The sequence below is a fragment of the Hippocampus guttulatus genome, chromosome 17, assembly GCF_054856545.1.
Source record: "Hippocampus guttulatus isolate MCC_2025c chromosome 17, RoL_Hgut_1.0, whole genome shotgun sequence".
Taxonomy (NCBI): domain Eukaryota; kingdom Metazoa; phylum Chordata; class Actinopteri; order Syngnathiformes; family Syngnathidae; genus Hippocampus; species Hippocampus guttulatus.
Window position 1 is genome coordinate 8,834,902 of NC_141277.1, and position 15,965 is coordinate 8,850,866.

The following is a 15,965-nucleotide window of genomic DNA, read 5'->3' on the forward strand; positions in this document are numbered from 1 at the left end:
TTGGCGTGTGCACGTCTGTATGTATGTGCACTTAAACAAGTGGGTCTGTGTGTTTGTGTGTGACTGTCAAAAGCCTCACTATAGTCACAATGAAGATTATCACAGCGAGAGCAGCCGCGGCTCTGACCTGTCTGACATCATGGAAGAGGATGAGGAGGAACTGTATTCAGAGATGCAGCTGGACGAGGGACGCCGACGCAACTCGCACAACACACCCAAGGTGCAGTTCTTTGCACTTACTGTACTTCAAGCAGAAAGACTCACTCATGACCATCCAAATTTACTGTTGGTTTTAGTGAACTGCACAGGCACAGATACTTCACTGCTGCCTTTTCTTGCATTTGATATGTGTTGTTAGCGTGTTTGCCGAGTTCAGCACAGTGGAACCTCCAAAGTCGAATACAAATTGTTCTGTGACACCAGTCAGATGGTTCTAATTTTAAAACAAAACAGGAAATATTGAGAAGTGCATTTATTCATTTTAGTCTTAATTTACTCAATTTTATTTCATCTCGTGGTTGCATGAAGTAAAGTCATCTGCATCCAGATACTTTTTTAAGTAGGCTATGCATCTCCTTAAAAAGTATCTGGATCCAGATGATTTTATTTTGTCCAGCCACTTGATGAAATAAAAACCATCTTTTAAGCAGTTTGATAAAACTAGGTTAAAGTAAAACTAGTGACAGACAAATGCTGTGGTGCCTTCAGAAGGCAAATTTGTTATCATGATCACTCTCGTATTGCAAATCATTTTTCAGCATTGAAATGAGTAGAGATGCAAATAATCCGTTCCAATCCCCCTAAAAACACCAAAATTATTTGTTTTAATTTTTAAAAAGGGCCCGGTTTTGTGTCGTATAAAAACACACACAGTAACAACATTTGTTCTCCAAATAACCTGCAAATACACAAAATGTGAGCACAAACCACGACTTTATCTAATGGGTTGCCCCTCCTGTTGTTCTTCGTCATCTGTGTGGTTGATTGGTGGTAGGCAAACCAACTTACTGATGATGCATTTGCGCCACAGACTGATCTTATCCTTCCCCTGCAGGGAAACCAATGTGAATTGATTTTGGCTGGAAGTTGTAAATGTTGCATTTAGCGGTTGAGAGGTCTGAAGATTTGATAGTTTTGGGATGACTGAAGTATTATTTTTTTTAACCGATTCTCTATTGGCTAAAAGTCGCCTTGTTTTTCTGCTTAGGCCAAAGCCCCGTCGAATGTAGAGTTATATGTTTTGGTTCCATCTTGACGCCAAAGAAGGAATTATTTTGAAGATAGGAAGCTTCTGCTTTGCTGTCATCTTATTGCATCTACAGGCAATTCTTTTTTAGAGTGCTGTCAATTACTCCGGATTTCTAGATTCTTGCTATTCATGTCAGGTGTCCAGAAGGATTCTGAATAGAACAAGTATATTTATTGATTAAAAACACTAGACCAACAAAGTACAATGAAGGACGCTGGTAACAAAGAACCAGGAAAAGACGAGAACAAACCAAAAGTCCTTGCAAAAGGCAAGGAGCAAGAAAAAACACAATTGTCAACTCAAAGGACAATCCAATCCAATACACAAAGATATAAATCGAGAATAATAACAACAATGCTTAAAGTAAAAATACCCTGAATTACGAGGGTAAAAATACAGAGAATGCCAAGAATGAAAGCATTTAGGGACAGAGTCATGAGCAAGGCTTAATAATCCGACAGCCAGTTGTCGCCGTGACATGGCTTTTAAAGGAGAGAAGTAACGAGGCCAGATTCGGGACAGGTGTGTCTCATGAGGGAACGCCCATTCTCTAGCTGGAGACTGAAAAAACTAATCAAACAAGAACGGATCCTGACAGCTTGGTCCTTATCCCCAAATAACAGGAACAGGAACATTATCCTGAACATTCGCATCTACTTGCTAGAATGAACTTGAATGGAAACATGGGCTGCGCGGTACATTAAGAGCAATACCCAATCAACACCCGTTACTTTTCTGGTCTTATTTGACTTTTGAATCACCAAGGGAGTTTTAGTTCGGGTCTAACTTTCACTTGCGTGCATTTCGACTTTGGATGTTCTATTGTACCGGGGGCATCAATGGGTGGGTGGATTAAAAATTAGGGGCTAACATGACAGGAGGCGCTTCACAAATCCTTGGTTTATTTCCCCGATTCTTACTTTGTACTTAATAATTACAATTGTCATTTTTGGAACAATAAAACTTCTCGTGGGCTTGTTTGTGTGCATATGTGTGTGCGTCAGCGTGTCTGTGTTTCAGTGTACCTGTCTGCGAGCGTTGCATGAGTTTGTTTACATCCAATTTTGTCAAGAGTATGTCATCGCACATGACTGTATATTTGGTCACAAACACAACGGTGGGGAAAATGAGCTCGCTTGTCTGCGGACGGCATGTGAATAGTTGCTCATCTTTTGCATTGTAGTTAAACACACCCTCGAGAGGCCGTCATGACCGGGAGAGCGGGCAAAGGATTCGTCACGGAGGCTCGCAGCCTCAGAGACGACCTCTGATGGTCCCTGCCATCGGTCAGTATCACCTGGTTTCATTTATGTTAGGTTCCGTAAGTAACATCGATGTCAATTGTTTGGGAATGTTTCATGCCGTGTTTTGCAGTAACAATCAAAACTTTTTTTTTCCTTAGATAGACAAATTCTAGTCTTTTAATTCAAATAAAAATACGTGGAATGACACCATCTAATCTTTATACTGTACAATAGGTCATCTCCTTTTTTTGCATCATAAATAGACATGGTTTCAAAATGTTTTTTCCATCAACACATCCAAAATCTCCCAAATGCGGAAACATGTGCTATGATCTGCTGAAATCAACTGCGATTTTTTTTTTTTGACAATGATTACAGAAGGCATCTTCTCATAACCTTGACCGGCCGCCTGAACTTTCGAAATGTCTTTCTATTTTCCAACATTATTCTGTCTTCTTACATTCATGTCCAGTTTACCTTTTGGATGGAATGATGTTGGCCTTGTAACCTCGGCACCTTCTGATTGGTGTTTTCTGTAGAAGTAACCTCTGAGAATAACAGTGAGGGAAACATGTCCCCCAACACCGAGAAGAATAACTATGGCAGAGTAGCTCGGTTCAGGACCAGTACTTCCCGCAGGCACGGTGGCGGCACCAGGTCTCCCCATGGTACGTGCTGCAGCCTGCGGTCCTGTCTGATGCCGCCACAGCACGCCGGCCACGATGCCACCAGCAAGTTGGCAAATGGCAAGGAGGAGCTGTTGCAAAAGGCCGGAAAATTTCCCGTCATTTTTGGGAGGCTTTCACTGTCACATTTCGATTGGATGATTTAGGAAATATTCCAAGTTGGAAACTTAAATATAAAAGCAGGATACTTCCATGTGGCCTCACAAATCAACGATGCGGGACTGTTTAGTGGAATTGTTTCTTTCATAAGAATGATGGCTGTAAACCCGAATCAGTTTTGTTCATCAAATTATTTGATATTTTACGGGCGAAGAACTGCATCCAATTATCAAAGAAATCTATCCATCAATCATTTTCCGATCCGCTTTATCCTCACAAGGGTCGCGGGGCGTGCTGGAGCTTATCCCAGCCGTCTAGGGGCAGTAGGCAGGGGTGTCAAACACCCTGAACCGGTTGCCAGCCAATCGCAGGGCACACAGAGACGAACACCCATCCGCGCTAACATTCACACTTAGGGACAATTTGGAGTGTTCAATAAGCCTGCCATGCATGGTTTTGGAATGTGGGAGGAAACCGGAGTACCCGGAGAAAACCCACACAGGCCTGAAATATATGAATCGAAATATACTTTGATGGTGTGGCCTTAATTCTGAGATTTTACTCAATTATACGTTACAAGCTTCATCGAAAACAGTCGAGGTAGGAAAATGCGATGAATTGTGATCAACCCTTTGAGGGACAGCGATAACTACAGTGGACAGCTTATCATGTTATCAGGTTATAGGGTGCATTAAAGGGTTAAAGAAAAAAACTTAAAATGTGTACTCACTTGACGACACTAATGTATATACACATCATGTGTTATTGTAATTATCATTAGAGTCAATATCACCTTTCAATCTCGCCCATTTGAGTAAATAAATACCCGTTTATACCAAATATTGTATGTTCATTCCTCTCCAAGTAAGTTTCCAACTTTGAAAATTGCCGAATTTTGCAACCCTCCCTGCAAGTTGCCTGTTTCTCTTTGATTCTTACTCACACCGCTGAATGGCATGATCGCACTGCACAGATATGGCGGTCCCACCACTCAAGTGATCCGGGTTGTCCACGGTTGGCGACTGAGACCGCTCCCTTCACTTCACTGAGCCTGCTGAGATCCCTCCCTCTTTGCGCTATGAGCCACACTTTTATGGAAGCATTTTCAGCATGAACTTTTGAGTTTGGTTGGACATTTGGGGTCGATGCATCATCTGTTGACAGGATAAAACAAAATAAAGAGAATGTTTTTTTGCGGCATACGCATATCAGGGAATGATCGTGCTTGAGTTTTTAGGGTATTAAGCGTGATGCTAAGAGATTCACTCTGCAGTGTCCACGGCCAAGAAATTACTTTATAAAGTCTGCGTGGACTATCCTTCTAAAGTTGTACGTACTAGAATACTGTGTTGATATTGCAATGTACTGTAAGGTTATATTAGTTCAAGATGTTGTATGTTCCGTGCATGGCACAGCACTGTGTGTTCCTCATATTGTCTCTTGTCCGTGTGTCATTTCCTGCGTGTTGCACCGTGGTCTGTCTTGCTCCTTCTTTTGTCTGCTACACTCCCCAAAAAATACGATCAATGTGTATTTTAATCTGTTCGTGTTCGTACACTTTTGGTAAGGGCAATTTCTAGCACACCGTCACACGTTTTAGCCCCAAAATGATTTCCATCCTTTTTGCAAATGAAAATGCTGTCGACTTTACTCCATCTGTGTCTCGAGCCACCGTTTCATTTTTTTATTTCTGTGTTCAAGATGGCTACCGAGATCATCATTCTCCCACCTACTTTGATGAGTCGGAGACAGAGGAGACCTTCCGGGTATTTGTGGCGCTCTTTGACTACGACCCCCTGTCCATGTCCCCGAACCCAGACGCTGCCGACGAGGAGTTGCCCTTCAAAGAGGGTCAAATCATCAGGGTGGGAGTTAAAATTAAAAAATATATATATATATTTTGACCTGACTCTGCCTGTTGTTGTTGTTCTTGTAAAATTGCATTTTTTCCTTTCAAAATTTAAATATAATTCTTAAAATTATATCCTTGTTCTTCCGTCAAAATGAAATCTTTGTATTTCCGTCTTTAGTTTTTTTTCTTTATTCTCCTAATTCTACGACTTTTTTTCTAGTATTTTTTGTGGACCTAGTATTGAGTATAAAGTGCTACACCAATCTATCATTGGTTTCCCTGCATGCGTTCTTTGCAGTACTGAATATTTATCTTCACACCTGGACCGTATTGCTGCCTCTTTTTCACCAGATATATGGGGATAAAGACACCGACGGGTTCTACAGAGGAGAAGTGAGGGGAAGGATGGGGCTGATCCCATGTAACATGGTTTCCGAGATACGAGCCGAGGATGATGAAACCATGGATCAGCTCATCAAACAAGGCTTCCTGCCTCTCAGCACCCCGGTGGACAGATTAGGTACTAAACGTCAGATGAACGCAAGTCCACCGATGACTAAATGTTGGATGACATAAAGTCAATGATCGTGGCTTTTCAGAGCAGAACAGGAGAGGCGTCCGCCGAGGTGAAGCCTCCAGGAGGATGGTGGCTCTGTATGATTACGACCCCCGGGAGAGCTCACCTAATGTTGACGTTGAGGTATCGCAAACAACACAGTATGTCATTGCAGAACTGGAGGACAAATTCCGCACCAAAAAAAAAAACCCCTGGCCTTTTTTATTTGAGAGTTTTCAGCGAAATCAATCACCGTTTAACTCATCCATCAGCATTATTATTTTTTTAGCTATTTTGCTTTTTGGTGCAATCCTGCTGCAGATACTCAGGCAACTGAAAACATCTATTTAAACCTATCAGGGACAGCGGTTACTACACTGGACAGCTTATCATGTTATCAGGTTACAGGGTGCATGAAAGGGTTAAACAATATTGCCAAATCAATGCTTAGCAATGAAATGAAGTATTTGAATACAAATGTAATTTTAGTGTCAGGGTACTCTAATTATAGGGTTGCAAATGAAAATAGTTGAACAGCTGATTGTCGGATGTACCCTTGCTCTGCTTATGTTTGGAGTAATTAGCTTAGTGATGTTGCTTTTAGTATAATAATTCCAAAGCAATGAAATGTCTGAAAAGTTCCTCCAATTCGGGAATGAAACTTCATATGCGTTACCGTCTTAAAAACAAATTTTAAAAAACTTTTTGCTCATCTGCATATCAAGTATCTTTTTCCTTTCTCTGATAGGCCGAGCTGACCTTTTGCACCGGTGACATCATCGCAGTCTTTGGTGATATTGATGAAGACGGTTTCTATTATGTGAGTGTCTTCATTAATCTTATTGAATGTTGCCATCCGTATTCTACATCCTAACATTACCAATGTCACACATTTCCGTAGAAATTCCAAGGCTTGACGGTCCCATGCAATATTTTGTATTTTGATGCATATATGACTTCAAACACAAATCATTATTAGGACTGAGGAAATGCAGTGCAAAGAATGCTTCCATTTCAAGAGCTGAATTGATTTAAAAACATATACGGTGAAATATCACAAATGAATGCTGTACTTTTAATTTTCCGAAACACATTGAGTTACCTTCTGTACGCTGTGTACATGCACAGTATGTGGGGAGGCCAAAAACTCAAACTTGTATTTGTTTATGTATTTATTTATTTATTTTTGACGGGGTGGCAGAAAAAAATTATTCTACAAATCACGGCATTCGCTTTACCGCTGAGCAAAAGCTGGCTAGCATAGCACTACCTCAACTAGCTCTGATGTTAGCAAGCTAGCTAGCCATGATATTTTTCTAAATTATTCAGAAATAGACAACCCAACTTTATATTTGAGAAAATACTTTCATACAAACTTGACAATGGGGCATTCAGAATCCCAATCTGGGCACTGAAACGTTTGCTTCCCTCCTTTCCACAGGGTGAGATCAACGGTCACCGTGGTCTGGTTCCCTCCAACTTCCTGGAAGAAGTGCCTGACGACGTGGAGGTGTATCTGACCGATACGCCCTCCCACTTCCACCCCGAGGAGCCCGCCAACCGGCTCCCTGCCAACTCTGCCGCCAGCGTCCCGGAGGGCAAACGGGTACATCATCACCATCGCCGCTCTCAGCGCTAAGGCCCCTGTGTTCATGCATTCCTCCGTCTCCTCTCTTTCTCTTGATTTCCGTCTCTCGCTTTGCTCCACGTTGCCATGCGCGTGCTCTCCATCGTGTGTGTTTATTGTCCGTGTGGTGGCTGTGGTGACCGACTAACAACTCCCCCACCCCCTGCGCCGTCACCGTCAGGAAAAAAAAAAGGGGGGGGGCGACCAAAAATGAAAAGCAATCGAGTGTAATACCTTTCTGAGTCTCAGAGAAAGGAAGAAGCAAAGCCTGACATGGACAGAGAGAGGATAGGCTCTGCGGGGAAATGGGGGTTGCGGGTTCTTGCATGCTTGAGGAGGCTCAACTCATTTCCTTCCATTTGTACCTCTTTGCACTGAAACACGCAAATCTCATTGTGGTTATTGTGTACGGCAACAAGAATGACAAGTGCTTTAAGAACACCTAACTGCAACACTGGAAACAAAAACTCATTGGAGGAAAACAAACACACATACACAAAAGCATGTCTTTTTGGTAACGCTTCCATTTTGTAATGACTCTTGACTGTTGTGTTTCCCGAAAAGAGGCTTTGTTTCTTGATGTATGTTGCACACACATCAATCTATTTTTCAGCTCTGTTTGAGGCCAAAAATTACCGGCAGCACTGAGACATCCGAACTGTATTGTTACAAAGGAACAATAAAAGACATGAAAAGACAACCAAAATTGGATATTAAAAACCTTCTTTTGGCCCTCTCTCTCTGTTGTTGTGTGTGTCAATGTTTTCATTGTGGTGCATTGTGGTCTGTGGGTTCTTTCTGATGGTGATTTACGCTGCTACATTTTCTGCCTTTTTGTTTCATTCCCCCTGCCTCTCACCCTGCTTGTCCAACAATAACAAAAAAAAAAAAACGGAGGGCAAACGAAAATGATTCATTTCACACCATTTGCCCCCCCGTACAGTAAGTCAACAACTTGAGATACCAAACTAGCGGCTCTAATGCGCTCAAGCTTGAAGTGACAAAAAGCTTTTTAAAATAACAACAACGTATTATCTCACTTAAAAATAGAGCAAACAAAAGAGTGTGTCAAGCTAACGCATTAGAAGACAAGCCTGGTATCTCCAGTTGTGTTCCTGGGTGTTGTACTTGCTAAGACTCTACTCTTACTATGTGTTCCCTCATGGCGGACTGGTGGTGGATTCCTCTGGCTCTGTCAAACTCAACTGCCTCCTCAGTGTTTCTACCGCATTTGTTCATTGTCCTTTTGTTCAAACATGCAGGTGCGTCCCAAATCACAGTAATGTAGAAATTATCACATTAAAATTTGAAACCTTAACACAACTAGGTCATGGGTGTCAAATTCATGGGCGGGGGCCATATTTGGCCCATCACATCATTTTATGTGGTCCGGGAAAGCAGATTATGTTGACTTCATGTTTCTGGCGAGAATTCCCAAATTCCAATTTAAAGGGCCGTGTGATGGTATTTTAAACTTTTTGCCGTTAATTTGCAGCATATACCGTATTTTTTCGGAATATAAATCACAGTATTTTTCATAGTTTGGCTGGGGGTGCGACTTATACTCTGGTGCGACTTATGTGTGAAATTCTTAACACATTATTATATCATTTCACATGTTATTTACACACTAAACCGCAAGAGGGCGCTCTAGGCCTGTGTTGACAAGTCGACAATATGTGACGTAAGCGATGTAGAATAGGAAGCGCCACATCTTCTACCTCCAGAGTTGGCAGACTTGTTTCAAACAGACACCGAGGATGAAGATTTCATTGGATTTAGTGATTTGGAGAGAGACTGATGGTTTGGTAAACTTGTGAGCATGTTCTTTATGCAATAGTTATCTGAATAAGTCTTAATATGTTACGTGAACATACCAGGCACGTTCTTTGTTTATGCGTCATGTAACGTTAGCTTGTAACATACTTATTCAGCCTGTTGTTCTCTATTTTTATTTTTATTTGCCTTTCAAGATAACATGTCTGTTCTTGGGATTGGATTTTATCACATAAATTTCCCCCCAAAATGCGACTTATACTCCAGTGCGATTTATGTATGTTTTTTTTCTTCTTTATTATGCATTTTATGGCTGGTGTGACTTATCCTAAGGAGCGACTTATAGTCCGGAAAATACGGTATATGATTTTATATTACCTACGGCATCATGGAGAACTCATTTCTTATGAAACATAGTCCCAAAAGGCCCCACAGCACACATCACTCCGAACTCGCTGTCATTAATTTGGCCCCCCCTTCGAGTCAAGTCATTGTCCGCGGCCGGTCAGCGGTTGCCCAGAGTCGCCATCCCCACAAACGTCAGGCCGGGCAAGCGGCGACACTCCGCGGGAGGCTTCTCATTCAAGTGAATGGGATCCAGTGTGTGAACGGAGCCACTTGTCACCAAGTCCGGTGCAAAAAATGAAAGTGTTTCACTGGTGGCCGCCCTGAGAAAGTGGCTGTGTGTTTCGTCTGCAGGGGCGGTACGGTGGGATGGCTCCTCACTTTGAAAAGTGAGGACAGAGTCGTTTTCTGGGAATGAGCAGGAATGCTCAGGGATGGGTGAATGGAGGAAAACACCACTATGGGGATGCTTTTAGTGAGCAATTAGCATTTGGCTAAAAGCTCCAAAAAGTTGATTTAGTGTGATATGACTCCTTTTAAATAAATGTACTAATTCAAAACTACTTTTTGATTTTTGGCACGGTCTTCCATTACAAATCACAAGCAACTTAGCTTCATTTTTAATCTCTAAATCGTCCACAACTGGATGAGAGTGTGATTGGTTGCGACTTGTCCACGGTGTATCCCAACTCTTTGTCAGCCGGAATTGGCTCCAGTGACAAATATAGACAATGAACGGGTGAAAATGTTACGGACACCATAGACCTGACCCTCCTATGTGTACTCTGTATATTTGTATATTTCTGTAAATATGGCAAACGTGTCTTAAAATTATCATTACCTAGAGGTATCAACTTGTGTTCCCAAGGAAACAACATTCTACCGTCCAACACTTCCTTGCTTCCTTCCCCATCGCCTCTCTCCTCAGATCACCCCGGAAACCCGCGTCGATAACGACGTGACACCCGTACGCGCGCCGTCCCCAATCGTTCGTCCGCTGCTGCCGGGCACCATGAGACCACTCAGTCCGACAAGGAGAATCCCCAGCCTTCCCCTGGACACCGGCAACCCTCAAGATTTAGCCAACAAGAAGAAGAAAGGACTCCTCTCCAAGGGCAAGAAGCTACTCAAGCGACTGTCTCCTGCCAAATAAAAGCCGACATGTACAGCGTAGCCGCTCCACTTTCTGATGTTTTCTCCAGGACTGGACGAGCCAGACAGAATATGGTTCAGTTCCTCTGTGATCCAAATCAATGACGTTTTGTGTAGTGCCAAAATCAAGATGGAAGCGACCACAAAAAAAACAAACAAACAAAAATACACATACAAAAAAAAACCATGACTGTGATGTATTTTAAATCAAGAGATTGTTTTCATAATGTCAAGTTGAATCTTTTTTGTTGTAGAAACATTCTCTCATACAGGGTACCTGGTAATAGTTACATAGTTTGTGCAGTATGTTTCAGATGTGAACAGGTTGAAAAATACAAATCCGGAGGTGATACTTGCCACGAATGCAAGCGGGTCTAGTTTTGCAAACCGGCGTGAATACAGAGCGCAGGTGGCGGAGGGCTGCACCGCTGTGGGTGTGGTCCCCCTCGACTTCAATCACGGGCAATTAAAATGGCTCTTTTTTGCCATGGCTGAAGGAAATTTGCGGCGCGGAATGGGCACTTGGAGATTGCAACCCCCATAGCTGTGTCAACCAATTGGATGATTTGAAGGAGTATAATAACGATGATAGTGAAAATAATAATCAAGGCTCAATGGTTCAGAGAGTTTCTTCCAAACAAAACGTGTCATCATTCGTGCCAAGGCGTAGGTGAACCGTCTACGAAAATAGAATCCAAAGGTTTTATTCAGTGCAATATCGTCTACCGGCGGTGGTGTATGTGGTCGGGAAAGATTGATCAGAAATGGATTGAAGTCATGAAGCTTTCATTCAAAAAGAGCTTTTGGAGCACCAGGCGAGCCTCTCAGTGGCCTTTACCAAAAAACAGCATAAGTGTGACGTTCCTTGTTGGAGTTAATTTGGTTTTTTTTTTTCTCCTTGAAAGTCAAATCACATCAGTTGGGTTCATAATTATTCGTACAATGACATTGTATTCATTTAGCCTCAATACATTATCACAGTACATTGATGTTTGGACACAATTGTTTTTGATGGCAAAGGATGGGGGATGCTATGTTTAATGCAAAATGTATTTTTGTTGCACAAAATTGTATGACCGTTGGATGGAAAGTCACATTTGTTGGATGTGATGCACTCATGTCTTTTTTTATTTTTATTCATTTAAAATCGAGAGCTCACGTCACGTGACGTAAAATCCTACACTCATTTGTCATCATATGAATAGAACATCTTTAAAAGAAGCAGAGAGCCACGTTCAAACCTCATTAAAGCGACAAATCAAAAAAGTTGGTTGTATGAGTATAATAAATAAATAAGAAATACATATATATATCTACTTTTTTACACAAGTAGGCGTTTTCTCGCTGATATTTACAGTATGTACAGATCATGTATTTGTACTTATTTCTTTATTGCAGTGATCAAAAAGTGCAGGTGGAACTGGAAAAAAAATATTATCATCACATTGGATGGCTCACTGCTTTATAATAATAATAATAAAAATAATAATAATACAAGTCTCTGCCATTGCCACGGTGACCTATAGTGGAGACCTCTCGTATTTTATTTTATTTTATTGTGCAGCGCTTGTGCAAATGTGTTCCTCTCACTAAAATGCTCAGACCACGGTGATTTCAATACCTGATGTTATACAACACTGAGCGCATATACAATATTCATTGCCTTGGCTACAAAAGCTTCTGGTAATGTCGCTGGATTTGTCACACAGTGACGTGAAAGTAATTTACACTTAATGACCGGATGGTAGAGCCCCGGAGCAAAATTATTACTAATAGTAACTTTTGTTGCGTGAAATCATTTTTGTATACTTAAAAACAAACGGAAATCAAATTTTCAAAATAGTACAAAGTGAGATCTTGGAAATCCTTTTTTTTTTTTTTTCAAGATGTCTGAATTTGGAAGTGATTAATTCTCCACAATGTAACTCAGAGGCTACTGTATTTTGTGTCCAAAAGAGAAACATACTTACTGTACATACTGCTTTTTGACAGCAGCATAGACACAGACATAAAAAATAAGGCAAGTGATTCATAAATATACTCATCAGAACCATTGCCAAATAATAATGAGTTTAAAAAAAAGGAGGGGATGTTTCATACCCAGTCATAAATGTTTTAGTGCAAAATACAACATTCAAGTGTATTTATCTCAAGATCCAAACAAAGGTCAATTCATAGTGAAATATTTATTCATTTACTAATAGCGACGCGGATTGATTTGTTCCATCTCAAAGTGTAAACAATAAGAGTTATAATAATACAATTACATATGGGTGTTTTTGGCGTGAACGCTGTTGTTATTTTGTACTCCATCTGTTGATCATTTTGTAATATTTCTACTTGATTTTGTGACAGCCTTTTATCAGTGCACTGAGTTGACAAAAAAAAAAATCATGAACATTCTCATAGTGTCTTTCGAAATCAGATGTATATTCCACCGTATGTGCTATCTTTGTGATTCAAGTTGCGAGAGAGAGAAAAAAAACAACAAATTATTTGGCAGTATTTATGGTGATCGTGTGGGTGTGCATGTAAAAAGAAAAAGCTGACTTTTATAACCTGAATAAATTTGATATTTTGTAAAATATTTGCGTTTATTTGTGTAAGCTGTATGTGGTTTACTAAACTGGAAGAGTTTTTTGTTTGTTTGTTTTTGGGCTAGTATACAAATAGCGTGGTACTGCTAACAGCGCTAGCTTCTGATAGGCATTGTTGACCCGGTGCGGATTTGACTTTAGCGACGTGTTCCCTGCAGTGTTATAATAGTTCATGAGAACTATTCATTCAACTAAACCAAAAATATATTTTTCAATTAATACCCATCCATGAGATCTGTATTTATGATGGTAATGCTAGTCCATTCAAAAGATGGAACGTCAAATAGCCATTTGTGAATTTTACTTTACTTTCTTCAACAATGCTTACAAACGTTTTTTCCTTTTCTTGCACTCAACAAATACTCCATTTAAAAAAAACCCCTCCAAACTAACACTAAAACTAATAAAAATTAAACAAGGCATTTTTAAAAAGTTGAGAACTAACAAACCTGCTCTAAAAAACGAATTATAATTAAATGAATTAAAATAAAAACAAGTCAAAACTAAAATAAACACTACGTATGATATATAATTAAAAATCCCAAACTATTTGAACCCTGGTTCACTATAGGTGCCACACAGATCACCTGTCATAATTGGAGCCAAAATCATACCTCCCACTGTCCAGCAGTGTGATTGTTGGGATGATGGCTGACAAACTCCATGAGTTGCTTTGGTTCTCCTTCAGTAAAGGCCACTGTGGATGCTTGGAAAGGTTGCAATTTGTAATTTTCGCCACCTGATGGCAATGTATCCTGTATTTTTAATATTTCAAGAACGAGACTGGCAACCAGGAGACACTGTGGCTGACTGGTGGAGCAAGTCCACTTCATAATGCAGAGGTGCCAGGGTTCAATTATGGCTCCGGACTTCCATTGCGGAGTTTACATGTGGATTTTCTCCGGTGTCCTCCAACGTTCCAAAAATATGCATGGCAGGCTAATAGAACACTCCACAGCCATTAAAAAAAAACGCCTTAATATACATGGCCGTTTTCAAAAAAGCCTTGCTCTACATCATAGGTGTCAAACTCAGGTCCTGGAGGGCCACGGTCCTGCATGTTTTCCAAGTCTCCCTGTTGCAACACAGCTGATTCAAATGATCAGATCATCAGCAACCTCTGCGTAAGCCTGACATTGAACTTGTTCATTTGAATCAGGTGTGTTGCAACAGGGAGACTTGGAAAACATGCAGGACATCGGTCCTCCAGGACCTGAGTTTGACACCTATACTCTACATGGTCATAAAGAAAAAAAAAAACCCCATCTTACTATATACCTGGTCATTAAAAAAAAAAAAAAAAAAAAAAACGGCTTACGATTCATGGCCGCAATAAAAACAAAAAGCCTGACTATACATGGTCGTTCAAAAAAAATAAATCATAATAAAGAAATAAATAAGCCTTACTATACATGGTCATAAAAAAAATAAAAACTTACTACAGTATATATCCGTGAGAATAAGCAAATTAAAAATTGGATGGATATTAACTGGTAAGACTGGTGAGTCACGGCATGTATGTACGTATTTCAAATTACAAACTGCACAAAATTTTAAAAAAGTCAAAGAATAAAATAAGACAAAGTGGAATTAAAAAGCATATTCATCGAAGTCACGTTAATCTTAATTTTCCCTCAAAAGCATTGACTGTGAATACTTGGCCGCTAAAGTTGAAAAGGAAGCTATGATTCTGTTGTATGAATTGAATTGAGTGGATCTAGTTTTATTGTACCTTCTGCTCTGTAGTAGAAGCGGGTCTACCACATACAGGTAGGTGTCAAACTCAGGTCCTGGAGGGCCGCTGTCCTGTATGTTTTCCAAGTCTCCCTGTTGCAACACACCTGATTCAAATCAACAGGTTCAATGTCAGAGCTTGCTGATGATCTGATCATTTGAATCAGGTGTGTTCCAACAGGGAGACTTGGAAAACATACAGGACAGCGGCCCTCCGGGACCTGAGTTTGATACCTATGGACTCTTCCCTGTATCATGTTTGACGTTTATCCTGTGCAGTTACTTTGTAGGCCTTCAGGGGGCATCAGTGGATCTTTGGAAGACTTTAAGAACCATATGATGACAACGCGTGTTCGGTTGTAAAAGAATTTATTACGAGCTATTATGGAGAAAATACACACACACACACACACACACACACACACACACACACACACACATACACTCATATATATATATATACTGGAGAATGACAGAGCGAAGATCCTGTGGGACTTCCAGATCCAGACTGACAAGATGGTAATGGCGAACCAACCAGATATTGTGATCATAGATAAAGGGCAGAGGAAAGCCATTGTAGTGGATGTAGCGGTCCCAAGTGATGGGAACATCAGAAAGAAGGAACACGAGAAACTCGAGAAATACCAAGGGCTCAGAAAGGAGCTGGAGAGAGCCTGGAAGGTAAAGGTGACAGTCGTGCCTGTGGTGGTCGGAGCACTCGGGGCAGTGACCCCCAAACTAGATGAGTGGTTGCAACAGATCCCGGGAACAACATCGGACATCTCAGTCCAGAAATGTGCAGTGGTGGGAACAGCAAGGATATTGCGCAGAACCCTCAAGCTTCCTGGCCTCTGGTAGAGGACCCGAGCTGAATGAGGGACGGACACCACCCGAGGGGGGGGTGAGACGAGGAATAAAATTTATAGATAAGATAAGATATCCTTTATTTGTCCCACTCTGGGGAAATTTACAGCCTTGTAGCATCTTGTGTCCCCGTTCTGCGCCCACCTCTTCATCCTCTCACAAGCTCTCCCTTTTACTACCCCCT

At 41.0% G+C, this 15,965-nt stretch overlaps 1 protein-coding gene across 8 annotated transcripts in view; it reads left to right on the forward strand.

Moving 5' to 3' along the window:
* LOC147192033 (RIMS-binding protein 2-like) overlaps window positions 1-13,171 on the forward strand; it is a 44,300-nt gene extending 31,129 nt beyond the window's left edge. For 4 of the 8 annotated variants that reach the window (XM_086135445.1, XM_086135446.1, XM_086135444.1 and 1 more), the window contains 9 exons: window positions 74-220; window positions 2,433-2,535; window positions 3,033-3,161; window positions 4,980-5,143; window positions 5,482-5,650; window positions 5,730-5,830; window positions 6,435-6,506; window positions 7,128-7,292; window positions 10,363-13,171. In XM_086135445.1, coding sequence (XP_085991571.1) covers window positions 74-220; window positions 2,433-2,535; window positions 3,033-3,161; window positions 4,980-5,143; window positions 5,482-5,650; window positions 5,730-5,830; window positions 6,435-6,506; window positions 7,128-7,292; window positions 10,363-10,587 — 1,275 coding nt within the window. In that variant the 3' untranslated portion in view covers window positions 10,588-13,171. The remainder of the gene's footprint in view (window positions 1-73; window positions 221-2,432; window positions 2,536-3,032; window positions 3,162-4,979; window positions 5,144-5,481; window positions 5,651-5,729; window positions 5,831-6,434; window positions 6,507-7,127; window positions 7,293-10,362) is intronic. The other 4 variants (XM_086135447.1, XM_086135451.1, XM_086135448.1 and 1 more) reach the window with 3 other exon arrangements.
* The last annotated feature ends 2,794 nt before the right edge of the window (window positions 13,172-15,965 follow it).